Source organism: Schistocerca cancellata, chromosome 9 (genome assembly GCF_023864275.1).
Source record: "Schistocerca cancellata isolate TAMUIC-IGC-003103 chromosome 9, iqSchCanc2.1, whole genome shotgun sequence".
In the NCBI taxonomy this organism is placed as follows: domain Eukaryota; kingdom Metazoa; phylum Arthropoda; class Insecta; order Orthoptera; family Acrididae; genus Schistocerca; species Schistocerca cancellata.
Genome location: NC_064634.1, coordinates 7,307,602 through 7,321,312, shown reverse-complemented (window position 1 = coordinate 7,321,312; position 13,711 = coordinate 7,307,602). Strand labels below are relative to the sequence as shown.

General features: G+C 42.4%; 1 protein-coding gene across 2 annotated transcripts in view; it reads left to right on the top strand.

Moving 5' to 3' along the window:
* Positions 1–13,711, top strand: part of LOC126101610 (protein strawberry notch) — a 274,618-nt gene that overhangs the window by 116,849 nt on the left and 144,058 nt on the right. For both annotated transcript variants that reach the window (XM_049912293.1, XM_049912294.1), the window contains 2 exons: positions 5,309–5,469; positions 6,897–7,016. In XM_049912293.1, the coding sequence (XP_049768250.1) occupies positions 5,309–5,469; positions 6,897–7,016 (281 nt within the window). The remainder of the gene's footprint in view (positions 1–5,308; positions 5,470–6,896; positions 7,017–13,711) is intronic.

The following is a 13,711-nucleotide window of genomic DNA, read 5'->3' as shown; positions in this document are numbered from 1 at the left end:
TCACTACTCACCAAATAAAAGGCACAGCAAGTAGGGGCTGTGCATTTAAAAAGAGGCAAAACGTTTCTTAACTACTCGTTCTACCTCAAAAGCTTTTCTTAGCTACTCGTTCTTCCTCAAACTGTTTTCCAACACCGTCCACTGAGCAAAGGTGCCCTCGGGCTCTCCCCGTCTCACTCACGCACGTGCCCGGGTATTGTAGGGAGCTGCTCAAACACTCCAGCTCTCTTGCATTTGACCTCTGCAGTACAGTTGCGTGGACTGTGATAGGGCTGTGAGACAGCCCACACCTACCCACCAGTGCCTGCTTGTGCCCTGCTGGAACAGCCTCTCCCGCCCTAATGTGATCCTTCCTAACCTTCTACTGTCCTGTTCCACCTTAATTTCCCTACTACCTACACCTGTCAAGTAGTGTTGGTAGACCCCCCCCCCCCCCCTTCCCCCATACATGAGCATGCCCGTGTGTCATGCATGTGAGAGGAGAGAGGTGTAACAGGGACCCTTCACTGATTTGTTTGTGCTCATGTCACGCTTGCAGCTCCTGTCACCCCAAGATGATGCCACAGAAGGTCATGAAACCAGAGGGCTGAAAAAGCATAAACACTGTGCTGCTTTGGATCACGTTCAAATTCCTGTGAAAGATTTTTGACAGTTCCTTATTGTTCTACCTGTATACCAGAGAAAAAATTGTGGTCGTGTTACACTCCAAAGGAAACGGGTCACGTTCAGTTATGTTGCAGCTCCACGTTTTCCTTAGACAAAGGTTGAATCATCTTGAGTCAAAGATCACCAAAAATGTCATTTTATTGCTCATAGCACTGCAAACTGTTGTTTTCGACCATGTTACTCTTGGGAATCAGTGTCCCAATGGAAGGGATGGTTTCATTGATGCCCTTTATACCATCCCCCAAGGCCTTTTCTTCTCAAGTATGAGTGACAGTGTGTCTGAAAAGTTTTCCTCAGCACCCATAATAAAACTGTGGATTTGATTTCACTGCTGGGTGTCACAGTTACTGGAGAGTTTACAGGATAAGAGTTGAAATGTGGGTAAGAGAATGTGTGAGAACCTTCCCATCATGTGACTCGTCTGTGGTGGCATTGGACAGAATTGTTGTGAAATTTGGTGCCAATGTGACGTCATTAAACTTTGCATCACGATGGGAGACAGTTATGGAGTTTCAAGCAAGTGATCATTAATTACTTTGTGAAGTGTATATACTGAGAAAATATTTGAAAATACTGTAGTGAAGTGTCAGTTATAGCCTCATACTTAAGCCTTTCCATTTTAACATATTCTCTTGTGAGTAATAACACGTGTTGTAGCAAAATGCATTATCATTAATACCCATATGGTTGTGCCCGCCCAGCTGCGCGGTCTAATGTACTGCTTCCTGAGCAGGAAGGCGTGCCGGGGACCGCCCGGAGGATTAGTGTCCAGGTCCGGTATGCCAGACAGCCTGTGGGTGGTTTTTAAGGTGGTTTTCCATCTACCTCGGCGAATGTGGGCTGGTTCCCCTTATTCTGCCTCAGTTACACTATGTCAGCGATTGCTGCGCAAACACTGTCTCGACGTACGCATACACCACAATTACTCTACTACGCAAACATTTGGGGTTACACTTGTCTGGTATGGACGTTCCCAGGGGAAGGGGGCGGGGGTCCACTGGGGGCCAAACCACACAATAACACTGGGTTCAGTGTGGGACAGCGGTGGGGTGGGTGGACTGCTGTGGCCTGTTGTGGGGTTGTGAACCATTGAGGGCTACAGCAGGATGAAGCCTCTCCCATCGTTTCTAGGTCCCTGGTTTAATACACAATACACACCCATATGGTTGAATTATGAAGTTATTTCAGTTTTGTTTACATGAAATTTGAGCATTTGTTAGCTCTGCATGTCAATTTTAATCTTGGTACAAAGAGGAAGATTAGTAAGAAAAGTTTATAAATTGCTGAAAGTTTGAGATTTCAATATCTAATGTACTTTCCTCTTTTCAGTTTTAGTATAATGTTTACAGATTTCATCAAAGACAAGAAAGGTGTGTACCAGTTGATGGTACATTTTTGGGTTTGTAGAAGAGATGAGGATTTGTGGTGTACAAGTCAGGTTATCATACCATTTCCTGAACAATATTTTTGACTACTGACCTAGTGTCTTCTTCAGATTGCAACCCTATTGGGGTTAAAACTGGCTATGTTAAAGTCCCTGGAAAGCTGTGCACAATGTCACATAAAGCACAAGCCTGTGGATCAGATATTTTACAAGCGCATGCTGAAATCCGATGTATCTGTTTTTCACCTCGGCCTTTGTCCTCTTGCTGCTCCCACTCCCATCTAAAGCTGCACCTGTGATGTTGCTGAGGCGTAGCATGTCAGGGACCACTCATCTAGTGTGAGTCGCAAGCAACTGGCAGAAGTCGGAATGGGACATGCCACAAAATCGGAAGTTGGGCTGCACTGTTCACAACTGCTATTATGTTGTAATAACTCATTGAGCAGCGCTCCAAGAGCATGGTCAGATGGAGCGTACTCGAGTCCATTGTTAAAATGTTACTCAATTAGTTTACTGCTCGGAGTACAGTCACGAAAGTTTGTTTCTGCCCTCCCTACGCTAAAAACACTGCTGATCTGCCACTTGTAACCACAGTTCTTAAATTATTTGCTATGTGGAAACAACGGAGGGCCCAAATTATATATCCTGTGGAGGACACTTTGAAAATGCTGGGGGATCTTTTTCCTCCTAAAACTATAAAGCTGTTCCAGCTTGTGATGACAACCACCTTCTTCTTGTATGGTAATAAATTTTATGAAACGACGAACACTACAGCGATGGGCTCTCCGTTGTCTCCATCATTGGCTAATTTTTTTATGGAGAATTTTGAGGAACATGCACTACATTCGGCGATGGCACCACTAGCGCAGACATCGACACCGTCTGCGACAGCGATGCATAATCGCTGACCAATCACAAGCCGACCAGTCGGAAGATGTCCACGCGCTATATAAGGTCACCACAGCTGCAGTGAAGATAGTCAGTTGCCCCTGGCGATGACAGTGGAGGCTGTCATTGAAAGCTTGAGATTTTATCCTGAATTGATGTGGCAACAAAGACGAGAATGTTTTACATATCAGTGCCATCACGAAAGACTCACTATCATAGTGATTAGACAACTTACATACGCGACGAGGACTTCGCTACTTGTCATATGCACACATAAGGAAAGTTTTCCTTATGTTTACATCTACGTACATCCTCTGCAAGCCACCATACAGTTCGTCTCAGAGGGTATTGTGTACCTACTAGTTACTTCCTTTCCTGTTCTACTTATAAATAGATGGTGGGGAAAAAGACTGTTTATATGACTCTGTAAGAGCCATAATTTCTTGTATGTACACTATGTGATCAAAAGTATCCGGACACCCCCAAAAACATACGTTTTTCATATTAGGTGCATTGTGCTGCCACCTACCGCCAGGTACTCCGTATTAGTGATTGTAGCAGTCATTAGACATCATGAGAGAGCAGAATGGGGGCACTCCGTGGAACTCACGGACTTCGAGCATGGTCAGGTGATTGGGTGTCACTTGTGTCATACATTTGTACGCGATATGTCCACACTCCTAAACATCCCTAGGTCCACTGTTTCTGATGTGATAGAGAAGTGGAAATGTGAAGGGACACGTACAGCACAAAAGCGTACAGGCCGACCTCGTCTGTTGACTGACGGACACTGCCAACAGTTTAAGAAGGTCGTAATGTGTAATAGGCAGACATCTATCCAGACCCTCACACAGGAATTTCAAATTGCATCAGGATCCACTGTAAGTACTGTGACAGTTAGGGGGAAAACTTGGATTTCATGGTCGAACGGCTGCTCATAAGCCGCACATCACACCGGTAAATGCCAAACGACACCTTGCTTGGTGTAAGGAGCATAAACGTTGGACGATTGAACAGTGGAAAAACATTGTGTGGAGTGGCAAATCATGGCACACAATGTAGTGATCCGATGTCGGTGTGGGTATGGCGAATGCCTGGTGATCATCATCTGCCAGCGTGTGTAGTGCCAACAGTAAAATTCGGAGGTAGTGGTGTTATGGTGTGGTCGTGTTTTTCATGGAGGGGGCTTGCACCCCTTGTTGTTCTGTGTGGTACTATCACAGCACAGGCCTACATTGATGTTTTAAGCATCTTCTTGCTTCCCACTGTTGAAGAGCAATTCGGGGATGGTGATTGCATCTTTCAACACGATTGAGCACCTGTTCATAATGCACAGCTTGTGGTGGAGTGGTTACATGACAATAACATCACTGTAATGTACTGGCTTGCACAGACTCCTGACCTGAATCCTATAGAACACATTTGGGATGTTTTGCAAAACCAGCTTACTCTGTGAAGAATGGGCTGCCATTCCCCAAGAAATCGTCCGGCACCTGATTGAACGTATGTATCCCTGCGAGAGTGGAAGCTGTCATCTTGGCCCAAGGTTGGGCCAACACAATATTGAATTCTAGCATTACTAATGGAGAGCGCGACAAACATGTAAGCTATTTTCAGTCAGGTGTCCGGATACTTTTGATCAATTAGTGTACCTTCGTAGCCTTATGCGAAATGTATGTCGTTAGCACGTTTGTCAGTTTCAGTAGAATTGTTCTGCAGTCAGTTTCAAATACATTACCACACTCCTCACCTGTCCGATGTCGGACATATCGTGAATGACCGTAGTATCGGCTTCAACGAGCTACGCAGATCAGAATTGCTCTTACGGCACATCCTCCAATCACACTGTCCTCAGGCCTCAGTCTCAGCTAGCTTCTCTCCTCCATCCCTGTCATGACAACAGTGCCTAAGTTTGACACTCGAACGCATCTGTTTGCAGTCTCCCTCTCCACGTATCCTGTCTCTCCTGTCTGTCCCCACACATTGTTGAGTACCCCATGCAACACCTCCTACCTGTACTGAAGTGAACTTACTGTTGCCACATTCGTGTCCCGTGCAACTATCACCCCCCCCCCCCCCCTCCTCTCTCTCTCTCTCTCTCTCTCTCTCTCTCTCTCTCTCTCTCTCCGCGTGCGCGTGCGTTTTCGTTTTCTGTACTACTTGTCTTTTAAGATGGATATGGTCTGAAAGCTTAGTAGTATTTGCAGTCTTGTTTGTGTGCCCATGAACCACTGAATGTCTCAGGTTTGTGGTAAGTTGTTATCTTTACTCCTTTTGTTATATGTATTCACCAAGTGCTTACCATAAACCATATTTTGTAATTGTATTTGCTGTACTGTTATGAACTCCATTTGCATGATTGTGTTCCAGTGGGTGGATGCCATGCGAAAGTTCCAGGAGGCAGCTGAACTTGTTGATGCGGAGAACCGTATGAAAAAGACCATGTGGGGACAGTTTTGGTCTTCACATCAACGTTTCTTTAAGTACCTGTGTATCGCATCTAAAGTTAATCATGCTGTAACAGTGGCACGGTAAGTTAATGGACAGAGATATCAATGTAATGCTAATGAATCTGGTGAGAAGATCCTCAAGGATGTCATAAACAATACACAAACACATTTACAGCACAGATAGATACCAATGTTCCTTCCACTGTCGTAAGTTTAATGATCCTCATTGATGCGGAATAAGTAAAAAAAAAAATTATGTAACATATTTTCAATTAAGAAGCAATAACAAATTTGTCACAAAACTTGTATTTGTATAATATACTTACAAAAATAACAATGAGTAGGACAGGTTGCTGCTCACCACACGGGGGATGAGTTGAGCGTGCTGCCTGTGGGAGCGTTCAGGGACGCAGTGGGGCAGGATGCGTAGCAGAATTGGGAGGTTGTGAGTGGGTGGTGGGATGGAAGGGCCGGGGGGTGGGGGAGTGGTTACGGGAGAGGAGGGACCGAGAGAAGGGGAAAAGTGTGTAGTGCACTGGTTGAATGTGTAGTGCTGCAGTGTGAGCAGGGAAGGGGATAGGTAGAGAGGACTGGGCTAGCGAATATTGAGGCCAGGCTGGTTATGGCAACATAGGACATATTGCCTGTTGCAGGGAGAGTTCCCAGCTTTGCACTTCAGAAAAGCTGGTGTTGGTAGGGAGAATCCATATGGTGCAGGCTGTGAAATGGTCATTGAAGTGAAGCCCATTGTGTGAAGCAGCAATGGTCAGCAATTGGGTGGTCAAGTTATCTTTCGGCCACAGTGTAGCGGTAGCCGTTTGTCTGGACAAGCAGCTCGATAGGTGTCCTGTCTACATCGAAAGCAGCACAGTGGCTGCAGCTCGGGTTGTAGACAGCTTTCACTTGTAGCTCTGCCTTTGATGGGGTAGGAGAGACATGTGAGTGGACTGGAGCATCTGGTGGTGGGTAAAATCCACATTATCTACTTCCATTACAAAGATGTTTTATTGGGGGGGGGGGGACTTAAGTTACCACATGCTATGCATACCACACGAACTACACATCAACTAAGCAGAGGAGACTTTGACATGTGGCACTTGAAAATTGAAAGGGAAGCAGCACTTGGCACGAAGACCGTATATCACCTAGTAATGTTAGGAACATTTTCTCCACAATTTACAACTTGGGACGAGTCTAGTGACACACGACAGAATACCAAGAATGCAATAGCATTGAAAACATGTTTTGTGAAAAAAATTGCACTTGGGATGTTTGACATTTCCAGTCTTCATGTGTACCTCGGAGGGATGTTTGACATTTCCAGTCTTCATGTGTACCTCGGATTTTGCTGATACCTCGGATTTTACTGATTATTATATCTGTATGCTAATGTATGTTCATAGGGAGTTATATAAAGCAACAGAATGAAGTTGAGAAGTAATCTTGTTTATCTCAATGCAAATTTTTTAAAAGTCTCAAAACTAATACATTTTGCATTTGTGTTACAGGGAGGCTGTAAAGTGTGGTAAATGTGTGGTTATTGGCCTGCAGTCCACTGGAGAAGCAAGGACATTGGAGCAGTTAGAAAGGGACGATGGGGAGTTGTCCGATTTTGTTTCGACGGCAAAGTAAGTTTTGTATAGACTGTCATTTTCATTAACTGAACTACAGGAAAATGGAGGATGTCATTTGAGTCAGGAAAATGGAGGCTATCATTTGAGTGTCTTCATGTCTGTAGGTCCAATTTCTGTTGGTAACTTGTTACTTTTGTCTAAAATGAGATCTTTGTCAGTTAAAAATGTGATGATTAAGGCGTACATTCTTTGTGGTAGAGTAAGCCGTGGACACAAACCAAATTCGTTCCCCCATTGTTCTTACTCCCACACACTGTACAGGTAAACTTAGACATGAATCTGGAAGCGCACTCGAGTTCAGTAGCTTAGCAGCTGAGGCGACTGCTTAAGGAAAGCAGGAGATCCCAAACACTTCGACTGGTGACTTGCAGAGGTTCTTGCTGGCAGTGATGGATTCTTCACATTGCAGGGCTAGCAGTTTCTTTACCTCTTTGTATTGCTACCTTTGTCAAAACATTCATTTTAATTCAGTTGAAAAATGTTAATTCAGTTCAAAAAATTGGAACAAATTTTGTTAGGTGTGAATATCATGGTTGTGCAGAACTAAAATTTGTCAAGATGTTTCAAATTTTTGACAGTAAACTTTCAGAAGAAGCTTAGTAAAAAACAAACTAGGATACAGGAAGTAGTTTCAGCCCCATGGCAATAACTTTCTGTTTTCAGTTGTCAAAGGCAGGGTAGTCACCTGAGAAGCACGGGAGGGGGGTGTGCTACAATTTCTATAGTTAGTGGATGTGGGCCCAGAGTGACTTTAGGATATCCTTAGTTTCTTCACTGGCACATGATATTTGGCACTGTTTCTGGGCATCCGACATCATCCTCACTAGTCATGAAGTCTCTGCCAGTGTCAGTTATTTATTATTTTTCTCATTCTTTCACACGAATTGAATGCCTAAGCTAGCCCGCCTGTCTAGATGTGCGATCTAACGCCCTGCTTCCCGAGTGGGAAGGCATGCCGGTCCCCGGCACAAATCCGTCTGGCAGGTTAGTATTGAGGTCTGGTGTGCCGGCCAGTCTATGTGTGGTTTTTAATGTTGTTTTCCATTTACGTCGACGAATGCAGGCTTGTTCCCCTTATTCCGCCTCAGTCGGCGATTGCTGTGCAAACGCTATCTCCACGTACACGTACGCCATAATTACTCTACCACGCAAACATTTGGGGTTGTACTCGTCAGACCCGTTGGTGGGTTGGTCTACTGGGGGCCACACCACAAAGTAACCCTGGGTTCGGGGTGGGGCGGCGGTGGTGTGGGTGGACTGCTTTGGCCTGTTGTGGGGTTCTGACCCACTGAGGGCTATGGCGGGACAAAGCCTCTCAGTCGTTTCTGGCTCCCCAATTTAAATACAATACAGTACACTGCCTAGGCTGCAAACCCTATTTCACAGCCCAGCTTTCAAGATTGTAAGTTTAGACTGTATTGTGTGAATTTCTTGTCACGATTTTTTATGTTACGTTATACTAAGAGGGAAATGCAGCTTACCTTTGACAATACCAGACATATTTAACCCCCCCCCCCCCTCTCCTCCAATGATGTTATAGCAAACAGGTGACAGCATAAATACTTCCCATTTCAGTTCTGTAATCTCATTTGATTTGAAAATCGTTATGCCCATCGATGTGCCAACATCTGTTAAAAAGCTGACCTGCTATCATATTAGGAAAGTTTGAAGTGCTGCCATTTAGAATGCAGATTAGCCTCTGTCATACATTGTAAGATGCCTTGCAAAGTTCAGATGTAGCTGTAGAAGAGTAAGCTCTACCGTTAATTGTTTATAACGGTTTTCTGTTGTCATGCCTCGAATGTCTTCACACGAATGGTAATCTCGACCATTAACTGGGTAGGGGCACTAAATTGTGAGATGTAATTGCTGGCCAGTACTCAACCTTCAGGTGCTGGCATTTTTAGTACTGTCGACAGACACATGTAAAACTGCAGAAAATAATCCTAGCTTTTGGAACTAGTTTGTTTCTTGAGGATGAAAGAGTGATGGACTGGAGAGAGCTAAGAAAAAAAGGCAGAAGCCGGGAAGAGTGTAGTACTGCTGTACTCGAGTGTAGTACTTTGGTATGATTAGCAGTTGTCCTGAAAAGTCCCCTAAACTGCTCAGCAGAAGGATTGCAAGGGAGACTGAATAACCAGACAAGAGAGTTTTAGCTTAAGAGAAAAGAAACTAAGACAGTGGAACTAAGGGTCCCCCCTCTCTCTCTCTCTCTCTCTCTCTCTCTCTCTCTCTCTGTGTGTGTGTGTGTGTGTGTGTGTGTGTGTGTGTGTGTGTTAACCAGTGGCTCCATAACTCATGTTGCATGTATTGTTTAATCACCTTTTAAGCACAATCGAGATTTTAGTATGGGTGCTAAAGACCTGGCTGTTCATATTCCCAAAAGCAACATACACTGCTAGAAGAAAAAAGCAAAATCCTCAAGGACAGGATCATTTTTTGGAAAAGTGAGGTGATAGGAAATTAGTCATTGAAGATCAATGGCTGGGAATATTGAAAAACTCCGCATTTCCAAGAAACTAAACTTTTCAGGAGGCACAGAAAATGTCCCAGGTCTCAAAATTATGCTGAAATCCGATTTTTCTTCTCATTTATCATTAAAATGAATTTAGAGGGATGAATGTCAATGCTCTGCAGGCAGTCCTAATATATGTTCTTGACAGTATGTTTAAATTTATTTACTAAACTTGTGGGCTTTCTCAATATGTTGTAAAAAATGAACATAAATCAGTACTCAACACATACTTTATTCCTAATATGGACAAAAATCAAACAAATTATGGCTATTTTCCATTCCGTTTGGCATTATACTCCACACAGGGCTCATTTCTTGACAGATGTTGGCCAATTCTATATGACAGAATAGAAATTCTTGATGATTTCTTCTTTTGGTAGGAATGGTAGAAATTGCCATAGGTCATGCATTTTCTTCTCATTTATGGATTCATGACCATCATAAGCCTGACTCCTGGGGCTTAGTGGAATTACAATTCAATTAGCCAGTTAGGAACATTTGTTCTTCTGTCCCATCAGTGAATTACCTGTCTTTAACACCACCAAGAGTTTCATGTGAATAGCAGAACTGCATGAATTGTGTTCCATGAAAGTGCTGTTTGTTATTTCTAGGTGAAGCCCTTCCTTGTGAGTTTCAGTGGAAATAGCATTCTTTTTGTGTAACTTCAGCCACCATTCCTTAACATTTAGCATCTCTTTTTGTTTTCGGTATTTTCACTGAAAAATTCATTTTCCTCTGGATTCTGCATATTCTTTCAGCAAATATATCCTATCCACCTTTCTGATTTTCTTTTTCACCATGCTGGAATCTCTGTCACAAGGAAGGCAAGAGTGGCCTCTTATTGGAAAGCAATGGGTGATGAACTGAAATCTTCCCTGTGCCACAGACATTAAACAAAATCAGAGGATGAGTGAAGGTGTTTAAAATGTTGTTTAATGTTTTTGAACATCTGCCACATAATATTAACGTTAAGTTTAGGGTTAAGATAATTCCATTCTTTGTTGGTATAATGTGCTTTCGTGACCAGAAACTAGTTGATGTGATTTTTCATTTCCACTATAAAAGCCACTGGTTTTGCATTTTCAGGAGGGCACTTTTCCCTCTTATGTAGCGGAGTTTTAACTCTTTTAGCTGATTGCACAGGTACTTTATTCAGTCACTACAGAGACCAAAAAAATTTAGAAGGCAATCTTACAAACCTGAATGTAGACCCTGATAACAAAAAAACGTACGACTGTCCTGGTTTCTTCCTCCCAAATTTCTTATCACTGTAAGCTTCTTTCTTGCCACTGGTTTTACTTCTATGAGGCTTTGAAGGGATCCATCCTGTTCATATTTTGTTAGGAAGCGGATAAATTTTATGTATAATTCTATTCTGCTGCCCTCCATTATCTTAGTTGTCATGCATTTCATTCGACAACTGGAAATAGAATTACATATTCAGTTGAACTTGGTGTTCTAGTCATTATGTTCACTGTGGTAATTAAACATTAATTTTGAAGCAATACTAAGTTTCAGGTTGTAACTCACCTGCAGTCATAACCGTGTTATTTTGGTTGAATTCTATTCCCTTTACAATTTGTATATGCATCATTTTTCACTCTTGCCCATTTTATGGCTATATGTTTTAGAAATTCCACGATGTTTATTCTTTTTTTCATTACTTTCTGAATTCGTCACTAGCATCGCAGTTGTGTGACACTTTACCACCAATAACAGTATAAATCGATTAAACCAAAGAGTAAGAGGCAATATCGGCTATTCTCTCTGTTTCAAATAGTGCTGACAACTTAGAACTTTGAGAAAGCCTATCTCTTTTGTACTTGTGGAGTTTCTCTTCAGGTAAGGTGACACAGTGGCTGCAAAACAATACAAGAAATGCCAGATCATGTGAGATTTCTCTGTATTATGATCGGGCTATATGTTTAAAGTAAAAAATCAGAGGTAACTCGGTTTTTTCAAAAAATTGACATGTGGGGTTACTCAGTATTCTCTTTCAAATGACACAAAAGTCATGGTGAAGATCGCCCCAACAGTCGCATCAGTACACAGTGTATCAATCCCTCTGGTGGCAACGAAGGCATTCTTACCTGCAAATGATCGTAAAGGTATCAAATGGTATGCTGGCACTGATTGTCACAAGCAACTTGTGTCTTTTGTTGCAATTCGGCAATGGTTCTTGTAGGCCCTGGAGAATGAGTAAACTTCTAGACCATGTCCCATATGTGTTCAGTCCACAAGAGATCTGTTTATTTTGCTGGCCAGAGCACAAATTGTATGCTACAAAGAGCACATTGCATCGCAGCATTTGTCTGTGGACTCGAATGGCCAGTCGAATAAGCACATCAGCTTCCTGGCGAAGAAATGCCAATAGCATTGTGATAACAACCTGTGAAATGTAATCGATAGCAGTTACCTCAAATTGCCCCTTATTGCTCCCCACACACCCACAAAGCAAGAAGCCTGGGATGGGACCCGTGTGTTGTGAGTGAATGCACTGTGGAATAGACAGCTCACCAGATGTATGCCCATCATTTGTATACAGACAAACTTACGCTTATCACAGAGTGCCATTCCACTCGCTAGTCAGCTCTTTCATGACACCAGGGTAACCATGTTTGACAGTGTTGTGGTGTCAGTGGCACACAATCTTAGTTCTTCTGCAAGAAGATCATTCCTGTTATTCCCTGATGACGTAGCCACAACATATGCCCAGATTTCGTTCCCAGACGAGGATCGGCCACCTACTGCTGCTTGCACGTTATGTCAGTGTTACATGGACATCCAGAACCACCTATACAGGTGAGGGAATGTTCCATAGACCACTATTGAAAGCAGCGACTCTTCACCGATACAGTATGCCCGACAAGAGCAGCAGTCCATCTATATGTCTATCCAATTTCCAGCTGGCCCCCACAGTAAGACCCCATTCAAAAGGCTGAAGGTGTACATACTCAGGAGTACATACTCATCGGCTGGGCACAGCTTGCAGAATTGAAACAGAGGGTACAGACAGGCCTCCTGAGCGCCTTATCATCACCGACAACTGTGACATGTGAATCACTAACACCCCAACCCCTCAGTGTGCATATATTGTACACTAGAGTATGACTAAAGATATTTCTTGTGGGTGTCATCCTCACCTCCCCCTGATATTTTGGCATGTATTGTCACTTTCTGAAACTGCCTATGTGGTGCTGTAGGTTAGAGTCCCAGGTATCTCACTCTGTAGTTGTTTGCAAGTAAGCAACACAGAGAGTTTTGCGTGGAGGTCTAGACTTCAGAGCCTTAAAAATAAGTGTTGTGCAGACCAGCTGCGTAGTGCAGTCATAAAGATACATTGCAAACATGCAGAAGGCTGTGGATTCTAGTGTTGACAGGATCTTTGATGTTTTCTATTTTTAAATCTTTATTGAAATGGCTTCGATAATTATGTCTATTCAGTTAATTGATTTAAATTTAATTTTTGTGTTTCTAATACTTTGCCACGTCATTTTAATCATCCTATGCATTTTTATTAACTCATATTTTTTCTTCCTGTCATTCTTTTTTCATGTGAAATTTTGTGAATATAATTCTAATTATTAATCATTCCGCCCTGAGATGCTGGAGTTGGTGGTCTTGTATGCTTGCTTATGTGTGTGAATGGTGTGCCCCTCTCTTTACTAATGAGGGCTGTGGCCAAAACCTCCACGTGAGTGTCTTTTAATTGTGCCTGTCTGCAACTTGATGTGTCTTACTTACGGCAATCTGTATTTTCATACATTGTTGATTCTAATTTTTTTTAATTTTTGTATTATTGTTTGAAAGTACCAATCTATCAGTTAAAGAAATAAAAGACAAAATAATCTGTTTATATTGGCTGTGCAATGGTGTCAAAAATGTATTTTTCATTATAATATGTACATTTTTTTTATTGTAACCACCTTACAGACATTTAAAACATAAATTAATGTTGTACTGTGAACAAAATAATGCAGCTGAAGATTTGAACAAGGAAAGGGATTGTAAATAAAACTTACTCGAGTAAAATGAGGAATATAAACAATTACTGCAATAACTTGGACAAAAATATAAAATGATAAAACAGAAGAAATTATATCGAAGTTAGTATATAAAAATAATTCAGACCACAGAGATGAATATTCCCTCTTTACTAATGAGGGCTGTGGCC